Genomic DNA, 14,565 nt, shown 5'->3' with positions numbered 1-14,565 from the left:
TGAGAAGACCCAGGAAGTGTCACAGGGGCTTGGCCAGAACTCAGGCGAGCCCCCAGGGTATAACAGTTGGAAGGAAGGGTGGGTCTGGTCTTTACCAAAGTGCAAGTCTTTGTAACAGTGTTTGAAGATTAATCCCGTGGCCATCCGATGGCGGCTCGCCCAGCAATAAGAAAACACTTAATTGGCTGGGGTTAACAGCATTCCCTTTTACTGTCCTCGCTCAGCCAGTATTTCCAGAAGCACTGCCTCTCTGGAAAGATGGCAAGTTAGTCACCGAGCCAAGTCCTCTCTCTTCTGCTCCCATGACTCGCAGCAGATTGAGGAGCTTGTGAGCCAGAGCATAGAGGGCAGGCTGAGGAGGAAGGCGAGCTCGTGACAAAAGCCTTTGTCTGCTGCTTGGCGACAACCAGACAAGACTGGACAGTGCCCTGGAGCTCTGACACCTGAAGTGGAGTGTCCATTTCTGAGGCCTTTTTACCATCAGTGGTACTTGAGGCTTTCTGAGGATGACAGCCTGGGAGGCGGAGCTCTTGGGGGAGCAGTCTCTGCTTTTCCTTGGAGATAAACTGTCGGGCCCTGCACCCAGGGAGGGCTCAGTCATTCTCGTGGACCCGTTGACCTGACCTCTCCTCACTGGCCCGCACAGTCATTTGGAAGCTCTCCAGAGATTTTGTGGCTTCACCTTAAACAAAAATTATGATTATTTTCATTTGTCTGCACCTGCTGTTAGTGGCACACAGCTTGTGGAATCTCTACTTGTGACCTGCAGACTCTTAGTTATGGCATGTGGGATCTAGTTCCCTGACTAGGGATTGAACTCAGGCCCCCTGCCTTGGGAGTATGGAGTCCTAGCCACTGCACCACCAGTGAAGTCCTGTGGCTTCCCTTTTGATAAAGAAAATGCACCAGGAAGATGAGCTTTTGCTTGTGGCCCAAGTTCAGCCCGTCTGCACGTGCCGTGTCAGTCAATATATTGGATCTTTAGCGTGTCCGGGCTGGTGGTGGTTCGCGTCTGCTTAATGGAACTTTTCTTGGTGGTAGAAATGTTCCAGCCCTGTGGGGTTATTAAGCACTTAGGATGTGGCTAGAGAGACTGAGGAACTGAATTTTTATGTTACTAAGTTTTTATTAACTTAAGTAGCTGGGAGCTACTGTTCTGGACAGTTGAGGTATAGATCGTTTTTGTTTGTTTGTCAAAATGTTTATTTATTTGACTGGACCGGATCCTAGCTGCAGCACATGTGATCTTCAGGTGTGGCATGTGGGATTTTTAGTTGCTAGTTGTGACACGTGCACTCTTTGTTCCAGCATGTGGGATTTAGTTCCCTGACCAGGGATCAAACCTGAGTCCCCTGCATTGGGAGCACAGAGTCTTAGCCACTGCACCACCAGGGATGTCCATATTGTTTTTTTAAACTTATCTTGACTGAGACCCACAGTAGCAAAAAAAAAAAAGTGCTTTTTTTACATCACAATGCAACATAGACGTGTATATATATGATGAAGGTTCCATGAATGATACTGACCCTTACCGAGTATGATGCTCTCTGGTATTTTCAATCCCCCCCAAAAAAATGCTGATGAAAATTCAGTAAGTGGGTTTTGTGACATTCTAATAGGTTGTGACCACAGTTAGCAAACCTCTAGTGGGGGCAGTGAAGCCTGCAGGGATCTCATGGGCCAGAGCACGCAGACTGAGGTCTGATTTTACAGTGACCCTGCTGCCAGTGTGTTCAGACTCAGATCCTCTGTCTGCCCCACAGTGACCCTGGGAGCCAGGCCAGTGAAGCTGCTCGGGGTCAGCCTGGGATGCGGAGGGGCCAGTCCACAGGCAGCAGCCCACCGTTTGCCTCACTGATGGCAGATCACTGTTCCTGGGGCCCCTGCCTGGTGAGGTGGCCCGGGAGGGCCAGCTGTGGTGCTGAGGGAAGAGCCAGGCTTTGGCATCAGCAAAGCTGATGGGCAAAGCTGAGGAGTCCACCTCACAGGGAGCCGGCAGGGGAGCAGCCAGCCTGGCTCAGCAAGTGCCCTCACTCCTCCTCTCTGACTCCTTCCTGCCCTGGGGTAAGGTGGGAGCAGCCCCTCGACCACTCACGTTCACTTTTGCTCCCTTTTGAACTTCAGGGACCAAGAATCACACTAAACATGATCAGACAATATCAGGTGTGTCCAGAGGGGTATGGCTGTGTATGCGTGCCTATTCAGTCGCTCTAGCCATTTCTGACTTTTGAGACCTCATGGACTGTAGCCCCCCCCCATGGACTGTAGCCCCATGGACTGTCCATGTAGCCTGGTGGACAGAAAATCCTCTGTGCATGCGATTTTCCAGGCAAGAATACTGGAGTGCGCTGCCATTTCCTCTTTCAGGGCATCTTCCTGACCCAGAGATCAAACCCATACCTCCTGCTGCCCCTGTATCGCAGATTCTTTACCAGTGAGCCGCGGAGAAGCCCTGGTATGGTCATAGACAGTCCAGGTTAATCTGTGACACACTCTCGGTCCACACGCAGGCTGCTTTTGTTTCTGTATTATTTTTTATGTGTTGGCCTCTGTGTGTGTGTGTGTGTGTTTGATTAAACTTCATTTTGATATTTCAAACTTAAAGACTAATAATAAGGTTCAAGGAATTCCTGTAGACTCTTTATCCAGATTGTTTATTTTGCCTAGTTTGCTTTATTCTTCTCTATCTATGTATATTATTATTTTTATGCATTTTTCTGAACCATTGGAGATAAGCTGAAGGCTGACTTTTGACCTTTTACAATCAGATATGTGGCAAATGATACCTTGTTGAGTCTTAATTAGTACTTTCTTGATCACTGATGATGCTGGTCATTGGCCATGTTCTCTGTTTCTCTTTTGGCCGGATTGCGCGGCATGTAGGATCTTAGTTCCCCTACCAGGGATCGAACCCGTGCCCCGCTGCAGTAGAAGTGTGGAATTATAACCTCTGGACTGCCAGGGAATTCCCAGGCCACGTTCTTCTCATCATTTTGTGATCACATATGTGATGGATGGCTGCTCCCTTGTGGATGCCCAGAGTGTGTCTGTGCTGGAAGAGACACAGCTGGCCAGTAAGTTACCTTCCACAGGGGCCTCTTTGCATTTCCATTTGCCTTGTTTTTATACGCAGGGAAATGCTGCGTGTTCTGTGTCCCTCGGTGTCCTCCCGAGGTGTAGATGAGGCGACAGAGGTGAAGGGGCCATTGGGCTTTACAAGCACTCCCTGGCGCTCTGATTTTACCTGTGTTTGGCATGGCTCACCTTCCCCCTAGGTGATGGCACCCTTCTGCAGGTACAGGTCTTACCTCCTAGACTGCCTTCTCACCGGGAGCCCAGTCTTGCCATCCCTGTTGTATTCCATCAGCACTCAGTTGTATGGTATTCAGTAGATGCTCAATTAATATGCATTCAATGCATTGATGTATATTTTAAAAATGTTAATGTATCTTAATTATAATTACATTTAATATACTATATTATGGGCTTCCCCAGTGGCTCAGTGGGTAAAGAATCTGCCTGCAATGCAGGAGACACAGGAAATGTGGGTTTGATCCCCCGGATTTGGAAGATTCCCCTGGAGAACGGCAACCTACTCTAGTATTCTTGCCTAGAATGGACAGAGGAGCCTGGTAGGCTACAGTCCAAAGGGTCGCAAAGAGTTGGATACAACCCAGTGACTAAACACAGCACGTAATGTATTATATATACTACATGGACATGGCTCAAACATTTTAAAAAGGTAGCAGCAAAAAATCTCCCCAACTCTCTTACATTTTATTTATTTCTATACTTTGGAAGATAAGTTTACATTATTTTCTAATGCTGAAGCTACTCACAGTTGCTGACCCTATGTGAGATATTTTAGAGAAATGCGTGTATACACTCATAAGAACATTTGTAGCAGCACTGTTCTCAATAGCCAAAATTTGTGTGGGGGTGGGGGTGGAAACACAAATGTCCTCTGGCCCTAGAAAGAATAAATTATGGGACTTCCCTGGTGCTCCAGTGGCTGAGACTCCGAGCTCCTAATAATGTAGGGGGCCAGGGTTTGATCCCTGGTGGGGGAGCAAGATCCCACATGCTGCAGCTGAGAGTTTGTATGCTGCAACTAAAGGTCCCATGTGCGGCAACTAAGACCCAGTGCAGCAAAATAAATATATATTTTAAAAATAGACATTTAAAAAAAGAATAAGTTATATCTTTATGATGAAAAACAACTCCATACAGTGATATCCCAAAAAAGGGTGACTCTCCCAATGTTAAGTGAAAGAATCAAGGCACAAAAGAGATACACGTTTTGTGTGCTTCCAGCTTTATCTGGTTCTAAAACAGGCAAAACTGAATTGTATTGCTGAGGAACATATGCGTAAGTGGTAAAACTATAAAGAACAGCCAAGAAATTATTATCCCAGAAGGATGGTGATTACCTCTTGAGAAAAGGGGAGCATTCGTGATGGGGAAGGAGTCAATGGGGATTTTCGGGGGGTGCTTAACATTGTTGATTTTTATTTTTTTAAACTTGATGTCTGTTACCTGAGTGTGGGCGTTATAATTATTCATGAAAGTAGACATATATTTAGTGAACTTTTCTATATGTAGTTTGCAACAAAAAATAGAAACCGAGTTTCCCTACTTTCTCTCTCCGGCCTTCCGTCCCCCTTCTCAGAGGCAACCAGTTTGTTTATGTATGTGGGTATCTACTTTCACTTATACACAAATTTTATACACATACATGATTGTTTTTTAATATTATACTTTTTTTTTTTTCATTCAGCAGCTGGTTACCGTGTGTTCTTCCCACCCCATCTGCCACTCACTCAGTCTAGCACCTGCTGTGCGTGGGGGGAGCACTTCATTTCATTAAATTCAGTTCTTCCAAGGACCCAGGAGGCAGGTCCTTTTATGAGAAGGAAACAGGCTACTGGGCCTCTGCTCTGGGGCTTCCTAAGCATCGCGTTAATGCCCGAGAGCCCCACCAAGGGCTGTGTCAAGGGCAGTCCCCGAAACCCGAGGTCCTGGGCTGCTCTGACAAGCCCCTTCCTCGTTCCAGGTGGGCCTGTGCACCCAGGTGGCCCTGGGCATGGAGCACCTGTCCAACAACCGCTTCGTGCACAAAGACCTAGCTGCTCGCAACTGCCTGGTCAGTGCTCAGAGACAGGTGAAGGTGTCGGCCCTGGGGCTCAGCAAGGACGTGTACAACAGGTAGGGGGTGTGGGTGGGATGGCAAGGGGCGGAGGGCAGACACAGCTGGGCTGGCGGAGGGGCCTAGTCCAAAGCTGAAGGGCCTGGGGGAAGGGGCCTAGACCCCTCCCACCCTCTCCCAAGGGTGCAGAGGCACCCCAGCCAGTCGACCTCAGCTCCCTGACCTTACACTTTTCTCTAGTGGTAAAAAATTATAAATCTTTAAAAAGAAGAACTAATTTCTATATAACCCCATAGGGGTTCCTCTGTTACTTCCTGAATTCAGTCATTATTCTTTTTAAGCCTAAGACTTAAAGCTCAGCACCCACGGCCAGAGATCACTCTGGAATACACGCTACATAGTGCCTCCAGGAACCCCCCCCAACACCCCGAGTCATCCCAGCTCTGACTCACCATGGTTCGTCTGGCTGTTGCTTTAGTCATGGTTGGTTTATCACCAGTAAGGTTCTTTCAAATTTCTTTCCACTTAACATAAGCATTTTTCACACTCTTAAACTAATAAAGTATGTATGACTAGAAGCTTTTAAAAAATACTGATATTTCGGCAAAGTCTGATTCTTAAGGGAATTTTTTAACCATCAGACCCCACACGGATGCCTCTAGATTTCATCTGGTGTATGTATGCCCCCCCCCACCTTGCTAAAACGTTTCAATTTCCCCAGGATGCCTTGATACAGGAAACCTGGGCTCCAGCCGGGGTATGAGACTAGACTCTTGGGTGAGGCTGGGGTCCCAGCCCGTGCCCTTCTCCCCACCCCACTGCCTCTGTGTCCTTCTGTCCCACAGTGAGTACTACCACTTCCGCCAGGCCTGGGTGCCCCTGCGCTGGATGCCCCCCGAGGCCATCCTGGAAGGTGACTTCTCCACCAAGTCTGACGTCTGGGCTTTCGGCGTGCTGATGTGGGAGGTGTTCACCCACGGGGAGATGCCCCATGGTGGACAGGCAGACGACGAGGTGCTGGCAGGTAGGCAGTTCACCATGTTCTCTCGGTGGAGAGCTTACTTGGGGTCCTGGGGCCAGTTCAGCCTGCCTCCCCTCAGGGCTGGTGTCCGCAGGTATATGGATATGGCTATTCCACTTGTGAGATTCCCGACACACGTTCATACCACTTGGTAAATAACCCTTGTCCCTGGCGTGGTCACTGTAGTCACTCTGATCCCTGCCCATTGACCCCACTTTAGCCCCCGAGCACTGGCTGCTTCTTGTGCAGCGTGGACCCTGCCCCCTCCCGCCAGTGGGAACTGTCACCAGGGAAGGCCCTTTCCTTCAGTTGCAAGATACTTGCCAAGAACTGCTTGAATCTTTTTCTCACGGGCACTGTCCAGTGCTCCCGAGAGTCTCCCTCTCGTGGCTGCCTTTGGGAACTGCAGGCTCCGGAGAGTTGGCATGCATGCTCAGTCACGTCCAACTCTTTGGGACCCCGTGGACTGCAGCCCACCAGGCTTCTCTGTCCATGGAATTTTCCTAGGCAAGAATGCTGGAGTGGGTTGCCATTTCCTACTCCAGGGGATCTTCCCAACCCAGGGATCAAACCCATGTCTCCCTACATTGGCAGGTGGATTCTTGAGCCACCTGGAAAGCCCACCAAGTATTGGACAGGTGGTTAAATATTTTGACTACCCTTCTTCCCTTCTTTCTGCAGACTTGCAGGCTGGGAAGGCCAGACTCCCGCAGCCTGAGGGCTGCCCTTCCAAGCTCTACCGGCTGATGCAGCGGTGCTGGGCCTTCAGCCCCAAGGATCGGCCCTCCTTCAGCGAGATCGCTAACACCCTGGGAGACAGCCCCACGGACAGCAAGCCGTGAGGAGGGAGCCCAGGCAGGCTGTGCCTCAGGATGGCGTGGGCAGGGGAGGACTTCCTGGGAGGTGCCCACAGCATGAGGGGCTAGATCCCAGTCCTCCTGGGCCCCAGGGGCCCCGCCCTGGCACCATAGGCACTGCTGAGGACTGGCAGGGCCTGGGCTTTCTTTCTCTTCCCCACCTTCAGCCCTTTGGAGAGGCTGATTCGGACCCAGACTGGGTAGCTGGGGCCTTGGTCTGGGCAGCTTTCTCTGCCACCCCTACCCCCGTCAGGGACAGTGTGGGTGCCTCAGGTAACCCCAATTTCTGGCCTAGGTCTCCTTCCCTTGTCCAGGTCCAGTTCTGCCACCCACCTGCCAACTTCATGCTGGCGGGGTGGGGGTGTGTGGTGCTGGGCTGTGGGTGAGCTGGCTTCAAGGGACTTCCTTAATATACTCAAGTCCTGGGTGGTTCTGGCCCCCCAGGGCCCACTTTGGGGTCTGCATTTGGATTGTGGAGGACACGGCCAGCAAGTCCTCCCCCATGGACGCATAGACTCTGACCCAGTCCCAACCCAGCCCTGAGTCTCCTCCCACCCTTCTCTCCTTTCCTCATCCTAAGTGCCTGGCAGATGAAGGAGTTTTCAGGAGCTTTTGACACTATATAACCCGCCCTTTTTTGTATGCACCGTGGGCGGTTTTTGTATGTAATTGCAGCGCGGGGTGGGAGGGCGTGGACGGTGGGGGTTGGTCCTGGAGGAGACAGGACGGTGGCCCCCCACCCCTGCCTCACACCTTTATGTTGTTGTTTGTTTGTTTTTGTTTTTGTTTTTTTTTACACTCGCTGCTCTCAATAAAGAAGCCTTTTTTACAACCTGCTTCTGATGCTCACTCCCTCCCGTTGTCCATAAATGATGTACCTCCTTCCCTTGCACATCAGAAGGAGCCGTGTGCCTTCTCGGAGCCTGGCGTGGGAGTGCCAGGGCAGGGACACCTGGAAGACACTGGCTCTGGTCTCTGGTTTGTGGAACAGTTGGAAACTTTTTTTTTTCTTGGTCGTGCTGCTCAGCTTTTGGATCTTAATTACCGAGTCAAAGAATTGAACCCAGGCTATGGCAGTGAAAAAGTGGAGTCCTTAACCACTCAACCACCAATTCTCTCAAGGAGCAGTTGAGAATGTGGGCTCAGAAGAGGCGAGGCCATCTCGTTTCTCTGATCCTGTGCTGCTCTCTGGTGCCAACGAATTATTCTCTGCTGGCTGGCCACGTACTCACATTCCGGTGGTGAGTGTAGACGTGTGAGGAGGGACTAGTGAGGGTGGGTTAGGAGGAGTTAATGATACCTTCAGGTCTCTGAGACCCTTCAAGACTCTAGGAAGGTGGTGAACAAGACAGGACTGAGCAAGGACGCACTTAATGCCTCACTGCTCCAGGGCTTTCAGCCTCAGCTGGTTTGATTCCTGGCTCTTCATTGCCCAGACCTCTCGCGTCATCAGCCACCCTCTCCCAGGTTGGAACTGCAGCATGGTTTCCCATCCACAAGAAATGAGCCCTGACCTCTGGAATTCTGGTTCCTGCTGCTCTTAACCAGATTTTTCAGTAACGAACAGCTGGGACTTCCCTGGTGGTCCAGTGGCTAAGACTCCACACTCCCAATGTAGGTTCGCTCCCTGGTCGGGGAATTAGATCCTACATGCTACAACTAAGACCTGGCACATCAGAATAAATAAAAAAATATTTTTAAAGAGAATAGGTAATATTTATTAAATACTTGTTTTGTCCCAGTCACTTTGCTAAGCATTTAATATGCATGATCTCATATTGAATTTGTTCGACCACTCTGTTAGCCAGATATTATTGTCCCCTGTTCACACATTTGGGAGGCAAGGTAGTTTCCATGAGGTCACCCAACTGATAAGTGAGCCACTCTTGTGAATATACAGTGTGGTACATCCTCATGTGTTGTAGTGAAAAAATCCAGGGCAATTTATCTAGAACAGTGTTTTTCAAACTGTGGGTTGCACCTAGCATTAAAAAAAAAAAGAAATGTAATAAAAACTGTCAGAGTACATTGTATACCTTATGGGTAAGTATTGTTTTACAAATTCTGTGTGTTGTATTTGGTATGTGTTTAGGACTGTTAACTTATGTCTTAGTTATTGCAGTAATGCTTCTGCATAAAAAACCCACATCTCACACGAACAGTCTGTTTTCCTCACTTATAGTCTGCAAGTTGGTGAGGTTTGGTTGATGTTGACTGGACTTCGCTGCGTTCACGCAGGCTTCATACCAGCTTGTAGGTCTGGCTTGGGTGTCCTCTCCTGGCCCCATGCCATGCTCTCATGCAGGAGCAGGGGCACAAGAAGTCCCATCACGTCATGTCAGCACATTATTTACTTACTTATGACTGTGCTGGGTCTTCGTAGCAGTGCTCAGGCTTTCTCTAGTTGTGGCGAATGGGGACTGCTCTCGTGGTGGTGGCTTCTCTTGTTGCAGAGCATGGGCTCTAAGTGTGGGCTCAATAGTTGTGGTGCCTGGGCTTAGTTGCTCCAAGACATGTGGAATCTTCCCGGACCAGGGATCAAACTTTGGTCCCCTGCATTGGCAGGCAGATTCTCAACCACTGGACCCCTGGAAAGGTCCCATGCTAGCACATTTAAATGTGTAAGTATATTAACATTTTACCAGCTAAAGCAAGTCACAAGTCAAAACCCAACACCAGCACCAGAAAGGATGTAGATATCTCATTCCAACACAGGTGTGAAAAGTGGGTGCAATAATTTAATTCACCCCAGTTTGCAATGTTAAAAATTATCTCCTGTGGTTGAAATTCTGGGAAGGCAGTACTCTAGAAGGTCATTCATCATTTGAGCCTCTTCTAACACCTGGTTTTCTTTGACTGCTCTACAGCCGCTAACACAGCTGGTTACGCCTGCCTTTTTGGGGTCATCATATCACGCAGGATCTTTCAGTGTGGTGTGTGGGCTCTCTAGCTGTGGTGCGCGGGCTCAGGAGATATGGCACCCTTGGGCTTATTTGCCCCACGGTACGTAGGATCTTAGTTGCCCAACCTGGGATTGAACCCACATCCTGGCATTGCAGGGTGGATTCTTAACCACTGGACCACCAGGAAGCCCCCACATCTGTCTTTTTGAACTCTGCTGTCTTGCCCTTGGTGATGGTACCCCATGTACACTTTCTCTAACCAGGCCTTCTACAGCCCTGGTCGTGGCTTCCCTCTTCTGCCTGCTTCAGGGATGGCTGTTCTCCTGGTTTCTGTCCTTGGCCTTCCTCTCTCTACATTCTCAGCCTCAGGAATCTCCTCTTAGCTCATGTGGCTTTAACTTGCCCTCCAGTGGGGACAGTTCCCAAAGCATTAGCTTCAATTCCAGCCTCTACCTCAAGCTTTAGACTCACACTCCCTTTTTTCTAACAGGACATTTCTCTCTACCTGTTTCCGTGGGCCCAAACTGAACTTAACCTCTCTCTCAAACCTGTTCCTCCAGCCAAGTTCCGTGTTTCCATTGTTGGTACCATGGTTTATAGAGGAGTCATCCTTACTTAGAATCTCAACCCACCATGAGCCATCTTTGAGCTCTCCATGCAGCGCATCACCAAGATTCATTTATTCTCCCTCTACTCTGTTTCTATCTTTGCTTAGTTTTAAGGGAAGTTTTTTTTTTTTTCTTGCATGAAAGTAATACCAGGGACTTCCCTGGTGGTCCAGTAGCTAAGACTCTGTGCTCCCAATGCAGGGGCCCTGGGTTCCATCTCTGGTCAGGGAACTAGATCCCATATGCTGCAACTAAAGATACCACATGCTGCAGCTAAAAGATCCCGAGTGCCACAACTAAGACCTGGTACAGCCAAATAAAAAAATTTTTAAAGTAATATGATCATGGAAGAAGTCAAGTGGTACAGATTTGTATAAAGCAAAAAACACATTCCTCTGGTCCCCAGAGCCCACTCTCTGGTGGTAAGCACAATGAATGTGTGCAGCGTGGCTGTCCTGACTTTTCCTGGGGACACTGACTCATGACCTTTTCATTCCCACTAACACTGCCATTGAGACCTCTTTTCTTCTATGTGAAGTTAAGAATCCCTGTGTAAAGGTTAATCCCCCATGCAAACAGTTTTATTTATTGGCTGCACTGGGTCTTCGTTGCTTTGTGCAGGCTTTAATTGCCATCAGTGAGGGCTGCTCTTCCAGTGTGCGGTCTTTCTCATTGTAGTGGCTTCTCTTGTTGCAGAGCACAGGTTCTAGAGCACACCGGCTTCAGTCATTGCAGCTTGCAGGCTTTAGAGGGCAGGCTCAGTAGTTGCGGTGCACAGGCTTATTTGCTCCACTGTGTATGGAATATTCCCAGACCAGGGATCAAACCTGTGTCCCCTGCATTGGCGGGCAGATTCTTATCTACTACACTACCAGGGAAGTCTGAAAATTTTTTTCCCCCAACTTATTTGGCTGTGCTGGGTCTTGGTTGCTCAGTTGTGGCTTGTACAATCTACTTCCCTGACCAGGGATGGAGCCAGAGCCCCTCTGTTGGGAGCTCGGAGTCTTAGCTACTGGGCCACCAGGGAAGTTCCGTGAAAATATTTTCAGAGAGTTAACAATTTTTCTTTTTTTTTTTATGATAGCAATTTTTAAAAAGCAATCTTAAATTTGTTCTGATTTTATTTGGGTGATAAAAAATCGGGAGAAAGGTCAGGTGGGAAGGGTATAGAATGAGGAGAGCTGGCTGGAATCTTGATGCCCTTCTGGAGGTCCTTCGTGGTCTGGATGGACAGGGGGCTACTGCGGTCGAGGCCTTATCGGAGAGGCACCAAACTCACATTCCAGGGAGGCCAGGAAGGGGACTTATCTGAGTTCAGTGGGCTGTGCGGAGTCTGTGGGGAACCTGAGAGCAAATGCTTCTTCTATGGCCACCGTTTAGCTGCCCTCCAGCCTTTTGTGTTCTTGTGGTCACGTAGGTCCAGGGGTGCTAAAAATTCCAATTTTTTGAGAAAGGCTGTATATTCAGATTTTTATGTAAAATACCGTGATTTGAAAATATTCTATGGTCGAAATAATACACACCTATGAACCTTTTTTTTGTTGTTGTTTTAATCATTGTGTTTGCCTTTTTTAAATTTGGCTGCACCAGTTTTCAGTTGCAGTAGGCAGGATATTCGATCTTCTTTGCAGCAGGTGGTATATCTAGTTCCCTGACCAGGGATCAAACCCAGGCCCCCTGTATGGGGAGCGTGGCATCTTAGCCACTGGACCACCAGGAAGGTCCCTGAACCAGTTTTCACTTTAACTTTATCCAACAATCACCAGTTTTGTTTCCTGAACCTGCAATAATGGGGTATGGGTGGTCTACCCTCCTCCTTCCCCTTGTCCCCCCCAGCTCTGGTTACAAAGGGTCATGAAAATGAAGCCATGGCAAGCTGGCAGAGGAGCTGTGGCACTAATACTGGTGGTACCACTGACGCGGGGGTTGGGTGAAATGGGAGACCATAAACCTCTGTGAAGGGAAGCCGAGTATGCTCATCGTGGACCCCCTTCCCTGTGGATGTGGCAGACAGCTGTGGTTCTCTGCAGAGTGGGCTGCCCACCCTTTATGTGTCTAAACTAGGCGTCTCAAAGAGAAAAGTATTTAGATCCCGACGGCTGTGGTAAGACTGTGAGGTTCAGACAGACCCCAAGCAACCATCTGTGGCCCTTGAAACCCGTCTGGAACCTATTTATCTATTTGACCTGTTCTTCCTCTTGAGCTTACACATTCCATATGGTTAACTACCTGTTGTGTGGAGTAAATTAGGAAAAGAGGAGGAAAAAAACTCCTTAAAAAACTATTAGGAAAGGGGATGAGGAGGGCTCTTAATTCCTGTATTTAGGGGTTTGATGGAAAAGCGTGTTTTTAGTTATATTTGTGCATGTATATATGTATATATACACACGATATCTCACAAATCTTGAACATACTTAATTTCAGTATTTTTCAGTCTTGGATTGCAATTCACAGTAAGATATGCAGTTGACATTGTTATCTAGTGCACACACATTGAACCGTATGAAATTGACAGTATCCCACCCTTGACCTATAAAATGGCAACTTTATATTGTTCAAACTAAAAATAATACAAAGAGAAGTTTTACACCATAATATTTACTCTTTTTGTGAGACCCATTAAATTAATAATAATTTACCTGCTGTAGTATACTAAATTGCAGTATACTAAATATACCTATCACTACCACTTGATTCACCACCGACTACTTTATTTAATCTTTACAGTAATTTAAAGTGGGAATCATCACTCTCTCCCATCCCCTTAAACATAAGGTGATTACCTCACCACTTGGACCACCACTGCACTTTAATCTGTATCTCATCTAATCTTTATTAAGAACTTCAAGGGATGGGTACCAACAGTGAAGTCATGTGGAGTTTGGAGAGGTCAAACACTTGTTTCCAGGAGCAGGGCTAGGAAGAGGCAGGTTTCAGATTTTAATAATTTCATAATAGTGAAGTTCAAGCTACTTTCACTGCCTTGTACCTAAGAACCAGACCCAGACTGTAAACCTGGGTTTTGCAGTACTCCAGTCTAACTGCCACCCCCCCGCCCGCCCCTTCTATGGGCTTTACTTGGTTTTTAAGAGAAGGGTGGGAGTGTGTGTGTGTCTGTGTGTCTGTGTGTGTGTGGCGCGCGTGTGTGCACTTGCTTGCTTAAACTTTCTGCTCCGCTATCCTTTTTCCCAGGCCTCTGCACTGACTGGGGGTGGGCTTTATCCCTGGGACCACCCCCTCCCCCAGTCCAGCCGCAGCTGGAAGTCTTCACAGATCTTCATCTCTCCTCCCTGCCCCCACTGGCGACCGGGAGGCCGACTGTCTCCTCGGGTCTTTTCCAGATGTACGTCTGCCACAGATCCCCGCCCCCCGCAACCAGTATAGAGAATGATGAATGAGGACAGGGGAGCCGTCCTGGTGGGAAAGTGTCGTCGCCTTGAAAAGAGAGGGAAAGGGAAAGGAAGTGGTTGGGGGGAGGGGAATTGGTGGAGCCGAGAGGCCGCGCGGCGCAACAAGTCTGGACAGCGGGGACCCAAGCCTCCTCTGCTCGGCCAGTAACGTTGACTCCCTCAGGAAGGCTTGGGGAAGTGCTCTAATCCCAGTACTCCCTGGGAATTTGGGCTGCATATAATTTACTGCAGTCCGCACAATCCACTCAGGGACTATCCCAGAGTTGGCTTCCAGCCCTTGCAGCGCCGAGTTCCCAGTGCGGCTCCCTATCCTCCGCAAGACTGCGCTCCAGTGCTCTTCAGGCTTTCTCTCTGCAGGTTCCTCCCAACTCTTTCTGCCATTCTCTGGCCAGGGGGGCGGAGTCGTACCTCCTCTCCTGTTCCTTTAAGAGGCGTCGGCTCCTCCCCTTTTGGAGTCGCCGTCTGACGCGGGATGACAGCAGCGAGTTCGGTATGTCTATGCAAATAAGCGCCCCCTGTGGGCCAATGGGGAGCGGAGGTGCCGGAACCGCGGACCAATGGGGCGGGGGTGCAGGGGCTCACCATATAAGGAGCGGCCTCGCCATAAAAGGAAACATTGT

The 14,565-nt window shown here is 48.9% G+C and overlaps 1 protein-coding gene across 2 annotated transcripts in view; it reads left to right on the top strand.

The window, feature by feature from the left end:
- The window catches only part of PTK7 (protein tyrosine kinase 7 (inactive)), a 63,527-nt gene extending 55,667 nt beyond the window's left edge, over positions 1–7,860 (top strand). For both annotated transcript variants that reach the window (XM_040249569.1, XM_040249568.1), the window contains exons 18-20: positions 5,054–5,205; positions 5,992–6,170; positions 6,849–7,860. In XM_040249569.1, coding sequence (XP_040105503.1) covers positions 5,054–5,205; positions 5,992–6,170; positions 6,849–7,009 — 492 coding nt within the window. In that variant the 3' untranslated portion in view covers positions 7,010–7,860. The remainder of the gene's footprint in view (positions 1–5,053; positions 5,206–5,991; positions 6,171–6,848) is intronic.
- Positions 7,861–14,565: the final 6,705 nt, after the last annotated feature.

This window comes from Oryx dammah, unplaced genomic scaffold (assembly GCF_014754425.2).
Source record: "Oryx dammah isolate SB20612 unplaced genomic scaffold, SCBI_Odam_1.1 HiC_scaffold_11, whole genome shotgun sequence".
Classification (NCBI taxonomy): Eukaryota; Metazoa; Chordata; class Mammalia; order Artiodactyla; family Bovidae; genus Oryx; species Oryx dammah.
The sequence above is the reverse complement of the archived record's forward strand: the minus strand, read 5'-3'. Positions and strand labels throughout refer to the sequence as shown.